Genomic DNA, 17,084 nt, shown 5'->3' on the forward strand with positions numbered 1-17,084 from the left:
TTTTTGTACAAAATCTGATGTTAAATTAATAGAAAAAACCCAATTTATCAAAGGAGTCAGAATCGTTTTTCCAACGCTAAAAAAACAATGAAACAAATTTCCAAATAAAAAAAAATATATATTTAAACAATCAATAAAAAGACAGCATTTTTTAGCTAAATTTAAAATTTACACTACGTCTTAATTTTTGCCGCAATAAGAACACAAGCTAAATCTTCACCTTTTTCATTTTTTAGTTCCCATTTCACTTTAACAGATAGCTGAAAAGAATTTCAAATAATTAGTAATTTAATATAGTTATTCGTTCATTTAAATCGTAGGGGGATGCGTAAACTTTGAAAAATTACTACCTTACTGATATTGTTCACTTTTTATGATTCAATTATGTTTTTAGCAATACTTTAAGGGCGAGGGAGTTAGGGGGCTATATAGCCAAGTTAGGGTTCATATTTATTTGGTCTAGGTAAACTTGGCCAAGTTAACCGGTTTTCAGCCTGTGAAATAGTGCAAATTTTATATTCGATTCAAGCTTGTTTTTTAAGTGGACAGTTAAAATATAATTAAACTTCGTAGATTTTCGTCATTGCTGAATTCAGTGTTGTAGGTACAAATTAGTTACAAAATTTTTACATGAACCTATTATCCGCGTATACTTACAGATGGATATACTTTCAAAATTGCTAAAGTATTTTCATAAGTATTTTCTACACCTTCGGCTAATGGACATAATAATCCAGACTTAAAACACCCATTACTGTTAGCCAATGGAAATGCTATACTTCGCCCTGCAACAATCCCATGTACATCGGCAGTTACACTTTCTGTGGGTTGATCTGAGCGAAAAATGAAATAAATTTTTTAAAATTATATCCAAAATAATTATATTGATAAGATGATTATTAATTTTTATTAATGCAGAACTTACTTGTTTTAAATTTAATCGTAATTGTAGCGTTAGTATTTTTTTTCAAAATACAAACTTTATCGGTAGGTTTGCATTCATCTACTTCCACATCCGTAATCACACCTGCGGGGGAACCTGTACAACATTAATGTTTATTTTTATCAGAGACTATATCAGTAAATTTTTATCAAATGGATATCCAAAACATGACAAACTTAGAAGAGACAAGAAGTAATAAAAACTGTAAAATGAAACCTGAAATCAAAGTTTTCCAAGTATGTACAATCGAAAAAGTTGCAATTTATTTTAATCATTTTTGATTATTCAATTTTTTCGATTTTTAATCCAAAATGGTTTAAGTTTCGAAAACCGTTAGTCTCCGATTTGTTTTAAAATATTAGCAGATATACTTTGGTATGTCAGAGATGAATTCAACTTTTCCCGCCCAGTCTAATTTGAAGGATTGGCTTTGGTTGGGACGATTAATGGTTTTTGATAGTTAATTATGTCCTCAAATATCATCAATCAATAAAAATTACAGTTACGGAATGATTAGAAGCTTGTTATATATTTCTTTATTAACAATTTTTAGAACAGCAAACTATTTTATTGTTATCGAATCTTGTTTATATAATTTTACAATTTAAAACATACGAATAAAATTTTTAATATAATAGAATACTTACCACAATCTTGATAAAATTCAGCTGTTGCTAAATTAACGAACATTGTAGATAATATAACAAAAATTAAATTAATATGAAACATATTTTGATTGTTTAATTTTAATAATGTCATTGGAATATTTATTGTTGAGTAAGTAAAATGATTCAAATGACAGTTGATGACTAACTGAATTTATTATTATTAATACTGATGATGTACTATATAGTTATTTATTTATCTACGACAATAAAAATAAGGCCTTTGGCCTTGTATATTTGTAAACAAATGTTGTTAATTTTGATAATTTTGTTTTTCTAATCAGATTACGGAGTTAATCACAGACTTGCGGGTTTAGTGGTTTATAATTAAATTAAAATTATAGTTTCATATAAGCTTGACAACGATAAATATAGATATGCATATATAAGCGGGAACTTTGCACGATGGAAGCTGTAGGTCTCATGGTTCTGGCATTATACGTCTGCTTACAGTGTCTTCAATTAGATACGGCAAAATTTGTCATTGATCATGATTAATTTTCGCATGGAAAATTTTTGCGGGATTCCGTTTAAAACCTTCTGAAAAAGTGCAGGTCGCTGGTGAGAACCCGGTAGGAAATTGTCTAAACTAATTTTTTTAAAAGAAAAGTTCGAAAATTAACAATTTTGGCGAAAATCATCTAATTAAGAGAATATTGTTTTTAAAGGTGCATCGTTTTAGTGAATTGCCTATATATTAATTTATACAAAATTTTCCTAAATTGTTTTAAATTTTTATTGCATAAAAAATTGCTTAATCCAAATAAAAATAAATAAATAAAATAAATAAACAAAAAAGCATGCAATTTTAATAAATAAATTGTAAACAATTAATTAGAAATTACTATATGACTAGAAACACCTGTTAAGCATTTCAAACTGGTAACAGTAAAATAGACTAGTAGATCTGGGTCGGTCAATTTATCTAAGGATAGCCTGGATCAGTGAAGTGTCCAATCTACATATTATTCTTTTGTATATTCAAAAAAGAAAAAGTAGATTATTCATTGAGTATGAACACCTAATTGAGGATTAGTAAATTTCTGGAATCACTAAGAAAGGCCTGAGTATAGCTCTTACTTGTGTTGGCGTAATATGCCATTGTTTCTCAAATTGGGTGATAACACACCCTTGTGGGCGCGCATAGGATAAATGTAATAGGCTGGCTGATTTAACTTATTTTGGGGGAGCTGAAAAATAATAATTGATTCTCGAAGCGAATAATTGGGCCGTTAACGAAATAAGTTTAAGAACCTCTGGCGTATGCAAATAATACAGCCTACTGGTGCATAATTGAAGTCATTTTTAGATATACGAATGATTATATTTATTAAGTTTTCCATATGTACATAATCAGTTGAAATAAAAAATTTTTTTTAAATATTTAATACATATTTGATATTTGTTTCATATGCGCTTATAGGCAATTATAACATTTGTATATAAACGTTTGCGTTAATTGTCATTCAAATCAAATTGTTATATTGTGTTTTCTGGATTGATTATATCGTGGTCATAAAGTCGAAAATCTAACAAAAGCTGTAAAATCATAATAATTTATCTTGACATGCTTATTTTGGTATCTCTATTTATACCAAAATTAAACATAAATTATAATTGTGATGTTTCGCCTAAAGCTGCGGTCAGGCACGAAGGAGAACATCACATATAAATCCTTTTATTTTGCGATGTTATATACCTTTTATTTCTGTATAACCCAAAAAAACAAAAAAATAATTATTGATTCTGACTTGCATATTATCTTATGAAAATTTAAAAGTTTTCTCGGATAGTTAGTATGCTTGACTTGAAATTGTTTGTGCAAAAAAAAAAAAAAAATTCAAGAAAACTTTTTTAATTAAAAATGAAAGTATAGGAGTTGAAATTATTTATTTATTATAAAAAAATTGTGGTAAATCCATTTAAATAATGTTGCTCATTGAAAAACTGTTCGCGTTAGTAATGTATGAATCTTTAAGTTCGTATTAAATTTAAATTTTTCGCCTATATATAAAAAAAACAATTTTCTGTTTTCATTATCTTATAATTTTCGTTTATAAAATTCAAAAACTTACCGGAAATAGTAATGTATAAAAATATGCGATACGTGGATACAACGTCAATAGTACAAACAGCAGCGCCATCAAAACTCCACATTAAAAATTAAATACGTGTACTGACTATTGACAGCGTAGAATACGTGACAGCTTCATTTTAAAATAAACTAAAGTAAGTTTACTTATGTACATAAAATTTGTCTTAGTTTATCATACGAATTCACGCATTTTGTGATAAATATTCTCTTAAATTCGATTATACAAGATCAGTTAAAATTAAATTTATTTAGTTAACCTTATAATTTACAGTTATATAAAAAAAAAATGGATCAATTTACAAAATTTGTTGAACCAGGCCGACAATTCGCCAAAGATTCTATTCGACTTGTTAAAAGATGTACAAAACCAGATCGTAAAGGTATGTAATACTTTAAAGTTTATAAATTGAATTGAATAGTAAATTAATTTACTAATATTATTTCATTTTTGTTTTAGAATTTCAAAAAATAGCAATTGCTACAGCTATTGGTTTTTGTATAATGGGCTTTATTGGTTTCTTCGTAAAATTAATTCATATCCCAATTAATAATATAATTGTGGGTTCATAGAATTCTTAAACATACGTATTTATAATATATACATCTACATATTTTTTAAACATGATTATCACATCGCTCATATATTTAAGAATTATAATTTAAAATTAAGATTGGTTATTAAATATTTTTACTCGTAATGTATATGTGTTTTTTTTCTGACTTTCTCAATAATTAATTTTAAGTAATTTTTAAGTGACATCGCCAAACGTTTTATTTACCTAAATGACAGATTGTGAAAGTATTGAAATCATTGTAAATTGCTAGTGCGGAAATTAAAAAATCTAAGCTTCGTCCAGTGTTTACATGAGGAAACATTTTTAAGAATTTTATGTAAGCTAAAATTTAACTTTGATTTTGTTGATTTAGTATGGGAGGCACTTTTCACAATAATTTAGACATTAAAGTATGTCTGAATAGACGAATGTGCTTTTAAACGATGTGACTATTCGCACGGGCATGACATATTTAACTTGTGGATCACAGGGTGAACCCAAGGTCCACAAAAACCCATCGTGCGCGTGAACGCGAGTACTTGCAAAAAGTCACTACGATAATGATTTTAAAATTATATGTCAACTGCGAAGAGGCGATCGTTGTAAAAGGAACCCGATAGGTGAAAGAAATTATATTTTTGGAAAAGATAGAACCTATATAGTAGTAAGTAATGGTATGACATCAATAATCTCAAGCTGAAACAAACCGAATACTGAGTAACGGGAACATCATTTAGTACTGAGTACTGAAACGTTATTCACGAATTTACTTCGTTACACGCATTTTTTGTCACTAAAATTTTTTATTTAGAATTTATACACTCTTTGACTTATACAGTTGAAGTATAACTGACATAAAATCTTACAAATGAAATTTTATTAGATAATATGTATCAAAAGTAACGAGTAACGTAACGATACGATAGTAACGATTACTGATTATTTTAGTAAAGAATGAATACGAATCCACAATGTTTCGTTTCTTTTATAGCACTACCCTAATCCCTTATAAGTGGCTTCACGAGACAACCACTTTTTACCACCACAAAGAGTTATGTTGATAACTAATAATTGTTATTATTAGTTAAAGGGTGATATTGATGTCAAACGAAACTAAAACATGCTATATAAGAATGAATTTTTGTTGACTTCAAGTTGAGACATAGTTACTGAAAATAACAGTTATTGAAAACATTCTAGATTAAAGAAAAAAAATGTTTTCCAAATCTTAGATGATAGGAAAATTAGGCGGTCCATTGTTTAGGTGGCCAACCCGAATGTACATTAGAACAGTGGTTTTTTACAGGGTTGCCAGATGGGGCGATTTATCGCGAATTGGGCGATTTTTTTCATGGATACGCTCCTATTTTTGAGTTTGGGCGAGAAGTCGCAAATTAGGCGCTTTTCATTCGAGTCGAGTTAATTCCTCATGCATAATACCTCACTTTAAATTGAGAGAGCATCCATCTGATTAAAAAAGAAATGTATTAAACTCTATATTGATTGTATTGAAGCATCCCCAGCGCCTCAGATTGAGTGGCTGAGAGCTTAATAAAACTTTTCAACGCATGATACATGAGTTATTAGTTCTAGTTCTAGTTTCAAATTTCAATACATGGGATCCTTTATCTAAACGTTATAAATCAATGTATTTTATATACTCAGTAAGTACAAAAGATGATTATAATTTTTTTCTAATACACTAGATAGCAATATCATTTTCTTCTTACACCGAGTGTAAATATTGTAATATACAAAAGAAACAAACTAATATGGTAACAAAATCTATGGTTCATTAAAAAATTCATAGAGTTCATTGTGCAGTCATTTGTTAACGTATGTCACTTTGATGGGAATTCAACATAAATAAGCCTTTTTATCACCCAATCTTGAGGATTTTTGGTAAATTGATCTAAGTTCACTGGTGACAAAGTTGAAACCGATATTTTATCTATGGTTGAAACTATTGGCAGACACTGGGATGGCTTATAAAATAAAATATTATTTTTTATGTTATAGATATTCATTTCATAGTGTTTGGCCAGTTTTTTTTGTTACATTCTTCATAATTACGTTCAATCGGTCAATAATATATATATATATATATATATAATATATAATCGGTATAGTCACTTTGAAGGTAAAAATGTTTTCAGAGAATTAAAGGAAAGAGGAAATAAAATAAAACAAAATATAATTATGAAAAGTATGAAGTTTATTTACGAAAATTAAAATGCATACTTTTGATTTTATAAAATATTCATAAAAAATTTTTAAAAACAAATTTATGAATGGTGTTCGGTAACATTTTTATTTTATGAATATCATAATAAACATATTTTATATAAATTATTATTGAATAACACAAAAAATAAAAATTAGAACCCGTTTTTGAACAGGTACAACTGTTCAAAATTAAATAATTTTTATTAAAAAATAAAATCGTTACAAAATACGATATAAGCTTTGTTTTTTAAGTTTTCCATTTTTAAAAAAATAACAAAGTAATACAATTATTATATTATAACATTTTTTTAATAAAATTTTATTTACATATTAAAAAATTATTTGTGATTTTTAGGGTAATATTTTAGTTTTACAAAGTTTTCGCACCCTTTATAATAATTACTAATTAGTGTGGTTATGTGTATTTAAAAAATTTTTGAATTAATTGGTAAAAAAAACTTTCTTAATTTTGGAACTTTTAAATAAATTGTTTCAGGCTACGTTCCATCATTCTATATTAGCGTTAAGTAAACCAGAATTATTTAATTAACTTTTGTAGCGATAACATGAATGGTGCAACTGATCCTCAATTTATTTTCATTTCATTATGGTAGTTACTATGAAACTTTGATATAAGTTTGAGAGCATAATAAAATCACGCACCCACAGGTATCCTTCAGCTAATATTATATCGTGGTTAACTACACTTGGTGTTAAAATATATAAAAAATTTAACAGTTATTCTCATGAAATTCGAACTGATGATCTCACGAAATTTATTTACTGTCGGATAGTAATTTTCATTAAAATCAATTTTAATCGACTTTCGATCCATGGTGCGATATCAGACTATACTCTAGATACGTTATTATAATGATTATAAGATAATTATTATCTTATAATATACCACTGTCAGTCTATTTGATTAAAGTCTATGGTGAACTCAGATGACAACTACTTCTATTATGACTAACAAACATGCGCATATGTGTATTATTATACAACATAGCGTCAAATGTGCTTTTTAGGTTATTTTTGAATATAGAAATTATTTTTTAATTGTGTATTGTGTTTTAAATAGACTGAATAATGTAATACTATTAAATTCCGAAAGTTTTCAATTAACAATCATCAGTCTACGACAAAAAAAAAACATACCAAATCCACACTAAAGTGAATATGTTTATTTTAAACTGCTTAATATGTGAACTACATATAAAAGAGCTAAAGCAAACTAATCTCGCAGATCTATAACTTATGAATACTTCGGTATTTTTAAAAACCAAGTTAAAAGTACAAAAGTATTCTTATATATTTATGCTTTTAATTTCATATATAAAATAATCGAAATATGATCAGAATTAGTTTTTATACGCAAATTGCTAGTGCACATGTAAAGAATATTGCGTATAGTTCGGTAAAAATTCTGCATTTCGAATTATTAAATAAATGAAATAAAAATGCCGTTTTATTTTTATAAAATACAAAAAAAAAAGTGAAACATCAAATTTAATTTGAAGAAATTATGTTAGCAAATTTTTTCAAAAATAATTTTTAAATGGCAGCAAAGCTTTTTTTCATATATTTTATTATCACAATGTTCATTTATTCTTAACAGTATTTGTTTTTTATACGTCTAAACTTCCTTGGAATGAATTTTATTTTCAAAATTCTATTTAAGGCCATTTGTATCCAGAAGAAACCATAAAATCTCAGGCAATAGGATAATTTTTTAATTCAATGGTACGGTTTTGGTTTAACGTTTGATTGGTCAATGTTGATTTTCTGAAGTATTCAGTTTTCGTATTTTAAACGTAAGAACGCCATCAGTGATCAATAAAACGTACTACAATTGCACTTAATAAACAATTATCCTATTTTTGAGATTATTTGTTCTTATAAATTCTAGTTTTGAAAAAAAGCTTTTACATGGTAGCTCCGTGATGTTACACATTAATGTTGTCTATAAATTTTATTTTTTCTAGTTTTACTGTTTTTGATTTGAGTAGGCCAAGCCTTTCTTTCTTAACGAAATTTTCGAATTTGTATTTTGCGAATTACAATTTTTGTTTTTCTGGTTACAAATGTTATATGTTTGAAAATAAAATTTAATAATTTTTGTTTTTATAACACATGAATTCATGTGTTTCGTTAGGGAATGTAAGATATTATATTAATAATTAAAATTTGTGCACCTTTTTTTAAAATAAAATTATATAACATCATTTTTATAAAATGATATTACAATAGCACCTAAATAATCAGCTTATTATGTAAACTATCTAATTACGGTAGTCGGGTATTTAATAAATATACGTACTTTTAAATTTTTTTAGTAAAGGTACACGATATGGTAAAGTCTTTAAGGATGATTATTGTTATCTTAATTCGTCATAAAATATATTTAATGATTGCATTCTGAAAATTCAATCAAATCAATCGAACGGTTTGTGTTCTAGTCCAATTACCGCTGATTAAATTTTCTTTTAATGCAACTTTTAAATTTTGATTTAAAAAAATATCTACAACAATAGCCATCTTTAAAAAAGTTAATTATATATATAGAACATTCCAGAATAAAAATCCAGAATAAATACTAAAACAAATATTAATTAATATAGGTATAACAAACTAATTTAAAAAAATGTATACAAATGTCTGTGAAAAAGGTACAAGCAATAGAAAAAATAAAGCCACATGGGTCCAAAATTAAATATAACACTTAAAGAGCGGTTTAATATCTTATTTTTTTTTGGACAAATAAACAAGGTATGCGACGGCTAATGGATATTGAATACTGGAGGACTACCATTGCAAAACGAAGCCGTTTTGTTTTTTTAGCTATACTAGCCGTTTTATGGCTGCCTTGACTGGCATAACATACCTTGTATATTTGTAAATGCTTTTTATTTAATGAAAGTTCAGGTTATGCATGTTTTTTGATTGGCGATCTCAAACGACAATAGTGGACTGCCATTTTTATGAATTAAGATTTTTTAATTCATAATAACACAACCCTTGATCTCATTTTAGAAAACAAATACCGCTTCTTAAGGTTGCCTGAGATCGCAAATTGTGATTACTAAAATATTTTTGTATTTTTCAAATAAATTGGCAGTTAAATAAGTAAAAAGCCATCATACAAAAGAGAAATAATTTTTAATTTATTAAATATACTATGAACTAATTATAAAAATATATATTTTTTCAACGAATTTGGTAATTTTTAATAATCATATATCGAAAATATTCAAAACGGAATGTTTTCGATACATGCGTATTTCGGTATTTTTTTTATTGTGCGTTTTAAGAGCATTTAAGTATTAACTAAGCAACACTTTAGTAAGGCAATTACTTACACCATCCTGGGTGAACAATTTAATTATTAGTTCAGTTAATACTTCTACACTCTGTTAATAAGGATAAAGTCAGCGTACATTACATATGGAATTATTTGCAACAAAGTAAAAATTTGTGCTGGCCTAGGCCTTAGGTAGCGAATTAAAATTGATAAATCCCTAAATTCCATTTTTGGGATATCTAGCTTCGGTGCCTTTTACTTATAATGATAAGTTTTCTCGACATTGCGTTTTCTTAATATTTTTGACCTAACCAAGGACTTGGCGTGGCGCCCTTTGTTGCAAATAATTCTAAAAATGTACGGTGACTTTATTTCTATAAAAATATTGATAATTCTATATTCTAAAGATTTATATTTTGAAGGTTACGTTATGATCCGAGTATATCCTTCCTAAGTTATAATTATCATGCCATACATCCGTTATCCATACCAGAATTACTATAGCCTTGTGAATTTTGGCCTGTATTAGTGTCGTAATTATGACAATGACTATATTGGTATGGAGTATTAGGACTATCCAAATCTGTTAATTGTTGCGTCGAATAATTATCACCTGGTTCGTTGACAATAATAACAGGTTTTGTATCGGTATATTGATCATCACCATACGGATCTAAATGATGACTATATGTTAACGGAATGTCCACGGATGAAGGACGGGTTGTGTTATGATAAGTCGTAATGGTTGGGTTGTTCAAATTTGTATTGGATAAAGTGGTGATTGATGGTATACTTGTGATTATGGTTGCTACCGTTGAATTACAATCGTCGGAATGTGGTTGATGTTCGTAGCCACCAGCATGTAAATAATCATTTGAGTTTGTGTCGTAATGATGGTGTCCTCCAGGTGGTGTTCCATTTGTATTATTGTTATTATTACGATTTTTAACACATGCTGGTGTGTGCATTGATAGCATATCAGTAAGTCGACGTCGTTGTGTTTCTAATTGTTGTATTTGTGTTTTTAATTCTATATTTTGTGTTTCTAATGTTTCTGATTCTTGGACAAGATTAACAGTTTTTTCGCGTTTCTTCAATCGACATTTCGTAGCTGCTATTTTGTTTCGTTCGCGACGTCTTCTGCGACGTTCTTCGTCCTCAGGAGTTAACTAGAAAAAAATAAAATTATTAATTAAATTTTTTAATGTTTACATATACAAAGGATTGCCTAATCGATTATTTGGTACCTATCCTGTAATATGAGAAATGTGAACCAATGCACTTTTAATAATTTTCAATTAAATGCCGGTGTAGTATGTTTTTTTTTCGCGTTATCTGAGTATTGAATTGTACAATCATTTGATAAATTTTTTTTTATTAAAATTGAGGAAAATTGAAGAATTAATTGACTGATTTTAGAGAGAAAGTGTTTTCAAAGTTGATCATTGTTGAAAATATTCCAAGCAAAACCTGCCTCACAACATAAAAAATATAGAAGGGTTGCTTAGAAATGATACATACATATGAAATATTTTTCGATTCATGGCGACAACATAATATACACAAGCATATGTTAACTATTTTAAATTTCTTCTTCCTGGTAGTTAAGATATAGTTCATTCGGGTTTATCCAATCCTATTTATAACTTTGTCATAAACAGAAAACAATGGACAATATTTTACATACGTAAATTATAATTATATAATTAACGAAAATAAGTATTGCGGAACTTAGTCTATTGTTAAATACCAAACAGAATATTTTTGTTTTTAATTTGATGTTGTGTTTTGAGGTATTGTGTGTCCTAAATCTAACAGGTTTTCAGATTATTCAAACGTGGCTTTGATTATTATGTTCAAAACTTAGGTAATTTTTATTACTAATTATATTAAAGAATAATATTTACTTAGGTATATTAGGATAACTATTCTTACTTTCTTAATTCCAGCGTTGCTAGGTAGACTTCGTTACCATACTTTCGGTGGTAATTTTAGAATACGAAGGACGAATTGAAAAAACGTATTCTGTGAAGAGGGCAACGTATTTACTTGCCGAGAAAGTAAAGTTGCCGTTCAAGCAATATGTTAAATAAGGTTCGCATTTCGAATGTTGCTTAAATGCGTTTAGTTGAGTTATATACGATTAAAAATGTTGGATTATTTTGGGTATAGGGCACAACGATAGGTTAATAAGATAATTGAATAAAAAATATAAACGACTTTATCCGTGGTGGTCTTGTATTATCTAGAATACACACGAGAAAGTCGATCTACAAAAGACCTCCAAGTGGCTAAAGGATGGAAACGATGTAAAACTTACTTACATCGTTTGTGGCTTTTTTATTTTTCCGCTACATACCTCTTAATTTTTACATATTTCGTAGTTTCGGACGCATAATTAAGAAAATCGTCGAGTGAAATCTGCCGACTGTAATTTGAATTAAATATAAGCTTTTGGTAAAATAGCATAATCGTCGCTAGTGAATACAATTTTGGGACATCCTATAATGTTTAAATATGTAAAACGCATAAATAATTTGCAAATATAATAATTTACGGGTAATTAATTAGAATTATAAACAACAGACATACATGACAGGAAATTATAGTTTATTATTACTTAATACGATGTTCATACAGGGTGATTTTTTAAAAAGTTTCTAATTATTTTTTTCAAAAACAGATTGAAAATAAAAAAAAAGTAAAGTACGGGTCTTCTAATTTTCGAAGGGAATGAAAAAAATGTATCTAGTTTTATTTTCCTAGTGGGTCTTCCGGGTTAAATTCTTAAAAATCCGTAAAATCTGGTACCAAAAATTGAGGTCTAGGAAAAAAATGAATCAAAAGTTAATTTTTTTGAGGCAAAGAAGTCATTTACACAAGAAGGCACTCTCGGAAAATAAAACTAGATTTTTTTTTATTTTCTTTCGAAAATAAAATTAAAATTTTTTTATATTCCAATCCGTTTTTGAAAAAAATTGTTGGAAACGTTTTAAAAAATTACTCTGTATAAAACCTATTAATATTTTAATATTTTTTATTTAGCAGTCAATAAAATATTAATTATTTTTGGATTGATTTGGTATTATACGAAGACAATATAGGCACCTTCTGTCTATATATGTGTAGATCAAAAATGATACCGACAAATAGATATATTCATTACATAATATACATAATTAGAATGTTTATTTATTATTAGGTAACAATTATAACAGCTTTTGTGTTACTTTTACGAGATTTTCTTAAAAGTGCATTGAAATAAACCCTGTGAGCCTATGTTATGAAGGAGTATTCTAAAATTGGGGAAATTGTTTATTGTAACTTATATAAACACGGAATATGAGATTATAAACAAAATTTTGTTGTTGCAATCATTACATTTCGATCAAACTTTTATTTAATGCTAGTTTAAGTTCTAATTCTATTCTAAAGAAAAGTTCTCATAGTCACAAATCATGAAAATAGCAGGATTTCATGTTATAGTTATATTCAAGTTGGAAAATGTACTCATTTGTATAATACATGCCTATGTGTGTATAGGCAAATACATATACAGATATGTATAACTACATGCATACGTATGTTTTTTATTGTAAGGGTGTTGTTTTTTAATTCTTGTTTTTTTGAAGAATATGTTACGAAATTCAAAGAAGAAGCAGCGTTAAATGTTCAGTAGATCAATAATATGAATTGTTTAGATCAATATTTTCAGCTACATATATACGTTTGATTTTTGACAATTAAATTACAATAATTTTTTTATACAAATGATTGCATTTTCTAACTTTAATTTCGCGATAACTTGAAATCCTGTCATTTTCATGACTTGTGACCATGGGATCTATCATTTCCTAAATTTTGAAAAAGTTTGACCGAAATGCAGATTACATCTAACTTGTGCGTGGTCTTTTATGATTTTTTGTAGCAAAAACTTCTAGATAAAACATTTCAATTTCAATAGCCATTTCTATTCTGACTGTTTGTGCACAGATACAGATTATCTTATGGTGGATAAATGTTAACTCTCTTGTAGCTTTACTCGCAATCGAAGTTACAGTATAACATGTATTCATAATTGATAAATTTGAATGGCTGTTTGGCAACAATAGATTTACTTTAATCATTTTATTTTAACAAGCTTTGAATTTTTTTATTTCATTTATTGTAACGAGAGTTGAGTGGTAGGTTAAGAAAGTTAAAAATTAATCAAGATAATGGTAAAAGTTAATTAATAATTAGTAACCGTGCATTATTTAGAAAACTAATATCTAAATATCTACATATTTTGTGCCAATATGAATGAAATAAAAGTAGCCGTAATGTATTTTTAGACTTTTTTGTTATTGATTCATTTACATTTGGCTGATTCTAGTGCCAATATGCGTAAAGTAAAAATATTGTTTGCTAGATTTGTTTTCATCTTAATTAATTGTAGACAAAGTAGCGGGCGTAAGAAAATGGAGTATGTATTAGAGAATAAACAAGTAAAAACAAACAATTGACTGAGTTAATTGTTAAAATACCATGTATAGACAGTGCTGAATGTCAGTGTTTGCATTAGTTTTTATAAATTAGAAGAGTAAAACAAAACCAAATAAATAGTTGCCTTTCGGTCATGGACATCAAAGCTTTGTCCTAATTTTTGCCCTTTCAGGCAAACAGTGATGTTTAGGAAAAAATGTTTCAAACATAAGTTATTTATTTTTTTATAAGGAACATTTTTTTACATTTAAACTTTTGTTCTCTCTTTAACGGGTTTCAAGATTGGTCCTACATATCCAAGACTCACTTTCTACGTTCTGAGCATGCTTTAAAAATTATCAGCTTCATATCTCTTTTCGTTTTTGAGCTATCGTGATTACGGTTTGACAACCAGAAATGGACCAATTAAGTGATTTTATGAACACCTATACCACAATTTTGCTCGTATCACAATATTTCTAAGCGTTACAAACTTGAGACTAAACTTATTATATCTTGATATACATATGTTTCATATATACAGGGTATAAAGCAGATAAGTTGTTTACTAACTGATCATGATAATTCTTATTAAAATCACTAAGGAGCTAGAGTCGTTCTTTTCTAGTTTTCAAATTTTTCCGTAGGCTGTCTCATGATACAAAGATGGGAAGTAAAGATGATGTAGAGAGAAGTAGGAGGAGGTAGGCGAGGGGGGGTTAATGGGAGAGGGCGGTTAATGATATTATGCGATGATATTTGTTTTAAAGTTGATACAGCCCTAAGATAAAGATAATGTTAATGGGGGCAAAGTAAAGCCAAAGGGGAGGGCATAAAAATATTATGTTAAGATGTTATTTTAAAGGCAAGGTCCTTTTAAATTTTGGAATTATCCAGTGAATCAGACGCATTTCTAGCCTATAAAACAAGTGCAGAAGTGTAGATTCTTTCGATTTTCACCAAAAACATATTTGGTTAGTGGCAACGAAAACTTTATATATATGTAATGGAAAATTGCATGGCGTTCTAATTAGTTTTTAGAGTGAGACACTCGTTAAAAGTTGAAATACTTACCCCTTGTTGTGGTGATATTAACTGATTATCATATTCATCTTCGCTACCAGTGATTTCACCTTTAATACTTCCTAATTTACGTTTTTTTGGATTATTTGCATCTAAATCCAAAAAATCTCCACCACTGGTACTACCACAACCATTACTCGCACCTCCAACACCAGCACCACCACCACCGCCACCTCCTGAATCACCACTAAATTTTCGTTTCGATTGTATTGATAATTTAAGACCGGCTTTGATTAATTGTGAACATGTATGTTGTACGCTGGCCTGTGATGTTGGTGATTCCGTTTGACTCCCGGATGAATTACTCGAATCATTCGCAAATGCTGGATTATATGATGATATTTTATTATTTTGTATAGATTTGGTTGATCGTGATGTATCATTAAAATCATAATTATCTAATGGATTTGTTAATGCAATTAATGTGTTTAATATTTCTGGTGTTCGTGGTGTATTTGCAGCATTTTCAACAGCTAACAAATTATTTACAACTGAAAGTTGATTACTTGTAGTATTTAAACTACCACTATTGCTACTACTAACGTTTACATTTAAATTATACATTTTTATATATTCTTTTTTTTACAAAATTAGGCACTCAAGAAAATATCACTAGCACATTAAAGATATGCTTTAATTGTTTATCACTGATTAAGAGAGGCGTTTTATTTTTAGGAGGAAGATTATTTTGATAAAAGTTCTTTTTTTTTTTAACACAATATTTTATATAATTTATCTTCTGGTTGATTCACAATAATAAAAAAAACAGGAACATTAATTTTAAAATATTTGTTTTAAAGTGTTTTCACAGGCTTTATCTGTATGTTCGTCCAATAGTGTTCATGTACATCGACGAATCTCTTAGAGTAGGCGACGTTCTGTAACAAAAAAAAAAAAAAAGAAAACATTAATTTTTATTAATTTAATATTATCAGTTTTTAAATAGTTATTTACGACACAAGTGGCATAAGAGCATTATTAACGTACGAATACGAAATTTGCACAACGAGTGCAAAAATGCGTAGTACGAGGGGTAATCGCAGAAGTACCTTAATAATAATGTCGTTATGACTAGTTGTATATCGTACAAAACTTTATCTTTAAAATGTAAAAAATTAACGGTAAGTAATTATAATTTAAAAGTTGTCATAAGTTATTAAGTAGCAGTATAGTACGTACTATACTATAATTATTGTATTGTGTATTTAAATTTTTTTCAATTGTTGAAAAATAAAGACTTATAAAATTTTAATTGTTGTTTCAATCATTGTTTCTGTAGTGTATTTATTTAATCCAAATATTAAATTTCAATTAAATAAACGTTAAGAAAATTTTTCTGCCAGAAAGGATAATACAAATTAGTGGTTAAGAAAACTACTATTGTTTGAAATCGAAGTTCAACACTATCTTAGTAGTTTCCCATAAAAAATTAATGTGCGCTTAAGGAAAGAAAAGACATCAATTACACTTTTAAATTGTCCTTATACAATTTACTAGTTCTCCACATTTCTATTGTATTATCTAAAGCAATAACTCTTGAAAAATAATAGAAACTGCACCCTATCGTAATATTTTACCTAATTGTGTTCTATTAGCTTAATTAAGTAATCATTAGTTACTTATTCCCGGAGTTTGTTTTTTTTTGCTTAGGAGGGTATTAAGTCAATATTTATTCAAAATCAAATAGCGGTCAAGAATTTTTCCCTAATTTATAATTCTTTAAATAAAATACAACACTTAAAAATTATTAAAA

The 17,084-nt window shown here is 27.8% G+C and overlaps 4 protein-coding genes across 5 annotated transcripts in view; 1 reads left to right on the forward strand and 3 right to left on the reverse strand.

Moving 5' to 3' along the window:
• Positions 1-129: 129 nt before the first annotated feature.
• On the reverse strand, positions 130-1,775 carry LOC123293834 (ecdysteroid-regulated 16 kDa protein-like). The gene is made up of 4 exons (XM_044874771.1): positions 1,591-1,775; positions 926-1,039; positions 658-833; positions 130-260 (listed from the first exon to the last, which is right to left on the reverse strand). The coding sequence occupies exons 1-4, from the start codon at positions 1,700-1,702 to the stop codon at positions 174-176; spliced, it is 489 nt and encodes a 162-aa protein (XP_044730706.1). The 5' UTR covers positions 1,703-1,775; the 3' UTR covers positions 130-173.
• A 1,966-nt stretch (positions 1,776-3,741) lies between these two features.
• LOC123293835 (protein transport protein Sec61 subunit gamma) lies at positions 3,742-4,401 on the forward strand. 2 transcript variants are annotated; one of them, XM_044874772.1, is made up of 3 exons: positions 3,742-3,837; positions 3,975-4,083; positions 4,161-4,401. In XM_044874772.1, the coding sequence occupies exons 2-3, from the start codon at positions 3,990-3,992 to the stop codon at positions 4,271-4,273; spliced, it is 207 nt and encodes a 68-aa protein (XP_044730707.1). In that variant the 5' UTR covers positions 3,742-3,837; positions 3,975-3,989; the 3' UTR covers positions 4,274-4,401. The 2 variants fall into 2 exon arrangements, with proteins under 2 accessions (XP_044730707.1, XP_044730708.1); XM_044874773.1 differs by lacking the exon at positions 3,742-3,837 and having other exon boundaries at positions 3,844-4,083.
• A 5,699-nt stretch (positions 4,402-10,100) lies between these two features.
• LOC123293831 (activating transcription factor 3) lies at positions 10,101-15,907 on the reverse strand. The gene is made up of 2 exons (XM_044874766.1): positions 15,323-15,907; positions 10,101-10,953 (listed from the first exon to the last, which is right to left on the reverse strand). The coding sequence occupies exons 1-2, from the start codon at positions 15,893-15,895 to the stop codon at positions 10,249-10,251; spliced, it is 1,278 nt and encodes a 425-aa protein (XP_044730701.1). The 5' UTR covers positions 15,896-15,907; the 3' UTR covers positions 10,101-10,248.
• A 183-nt stretch (positions 15,908-16,090) lies between these two features.
• The window catches only part of LOC123293833, a 107,495-nt gene continuing 106,501 nt past the window's right edge, over positions 16,091-17,084 (reverse strand). The window contains exon 2 of the mRNA XM_044874768.1: positions 16,091-16,209. Within this exon, the coding sequence (XP_044730703.1) occupies positions 16,146-16,209 (64 nt within the window). The 3' untranslated portion in view covers positions 16,091-16,145. The remainder of the gene's footprint in view (positions 16,210-17,084) is intronic.

The sequence above is a fragment of the Chrysoperla carnea genome, chromosome 2, assembly GCF_905475395.1.
Source record: "Chrysoperla carnea chromosome 2, inChrCarn1.1, whole genome shotgun sequence".
NCBI classification, from domain to species: domain Eukaryota; kingdom Metazoa; phylum Arthropoda; class Insecta; order Neuroptera; family Chrysopidae; genus Chrysoperla; species Chrysoperla carnea.

Excerpts from the sequence above, each read along its gene's own strand:
- LOC123293834 (XM_044874771.1), bottom strand. The coding sequence starts at position 1,702 with ATGACATTATTAAAATTAAACAATCAAAATATGTTTCATATTAATTTA. Across the intron at positions 1,040-1,590 it reads TGAATTTTATCAAGATTGTG|GTTCCCCCGCAGGTGTGATT; the intron begins GTAAGTATTCTA and ends AATGTTGTACAG. Across the intron at positions 834-925 it reads TACGATTAAATTTAAAACAA|ATCAACCCACAGAAAGTGTA; the intron begins GTAAGTTCTGCA and ends TTTTTCGCTCAG.
- LOC123293835 (XM_044874772.1), top strand. The coding sequence starts at position 3,990 with ATGGATCAATTTACAAAATTTGTTGAACCAGGCCGACAATTCGCCAAA. Across the intron at positions 4,084-4,160 it reads TACAAAACCAGATCGTAAAG|AATTTCAAAAAATAGCAATT; the intron begins GTATGTAATACT and ends TTTTTGTTTTAG.
- LOC123293831 (XM_044874766.1), bottom strand. The coding sequence starts at position 15,895 with ATGTATAATTTAAATGTAAACGTTAGTAGTAGCAATAGTGGTAGTTTA. Across the intron at positions 10,954-15,322 it reads TAATATCACCACAACAAGGG|TTAACTCCTGAGGACGAAGA; the intron begins GTAAGTATTTCA and ends ATTTTTTTCTAG.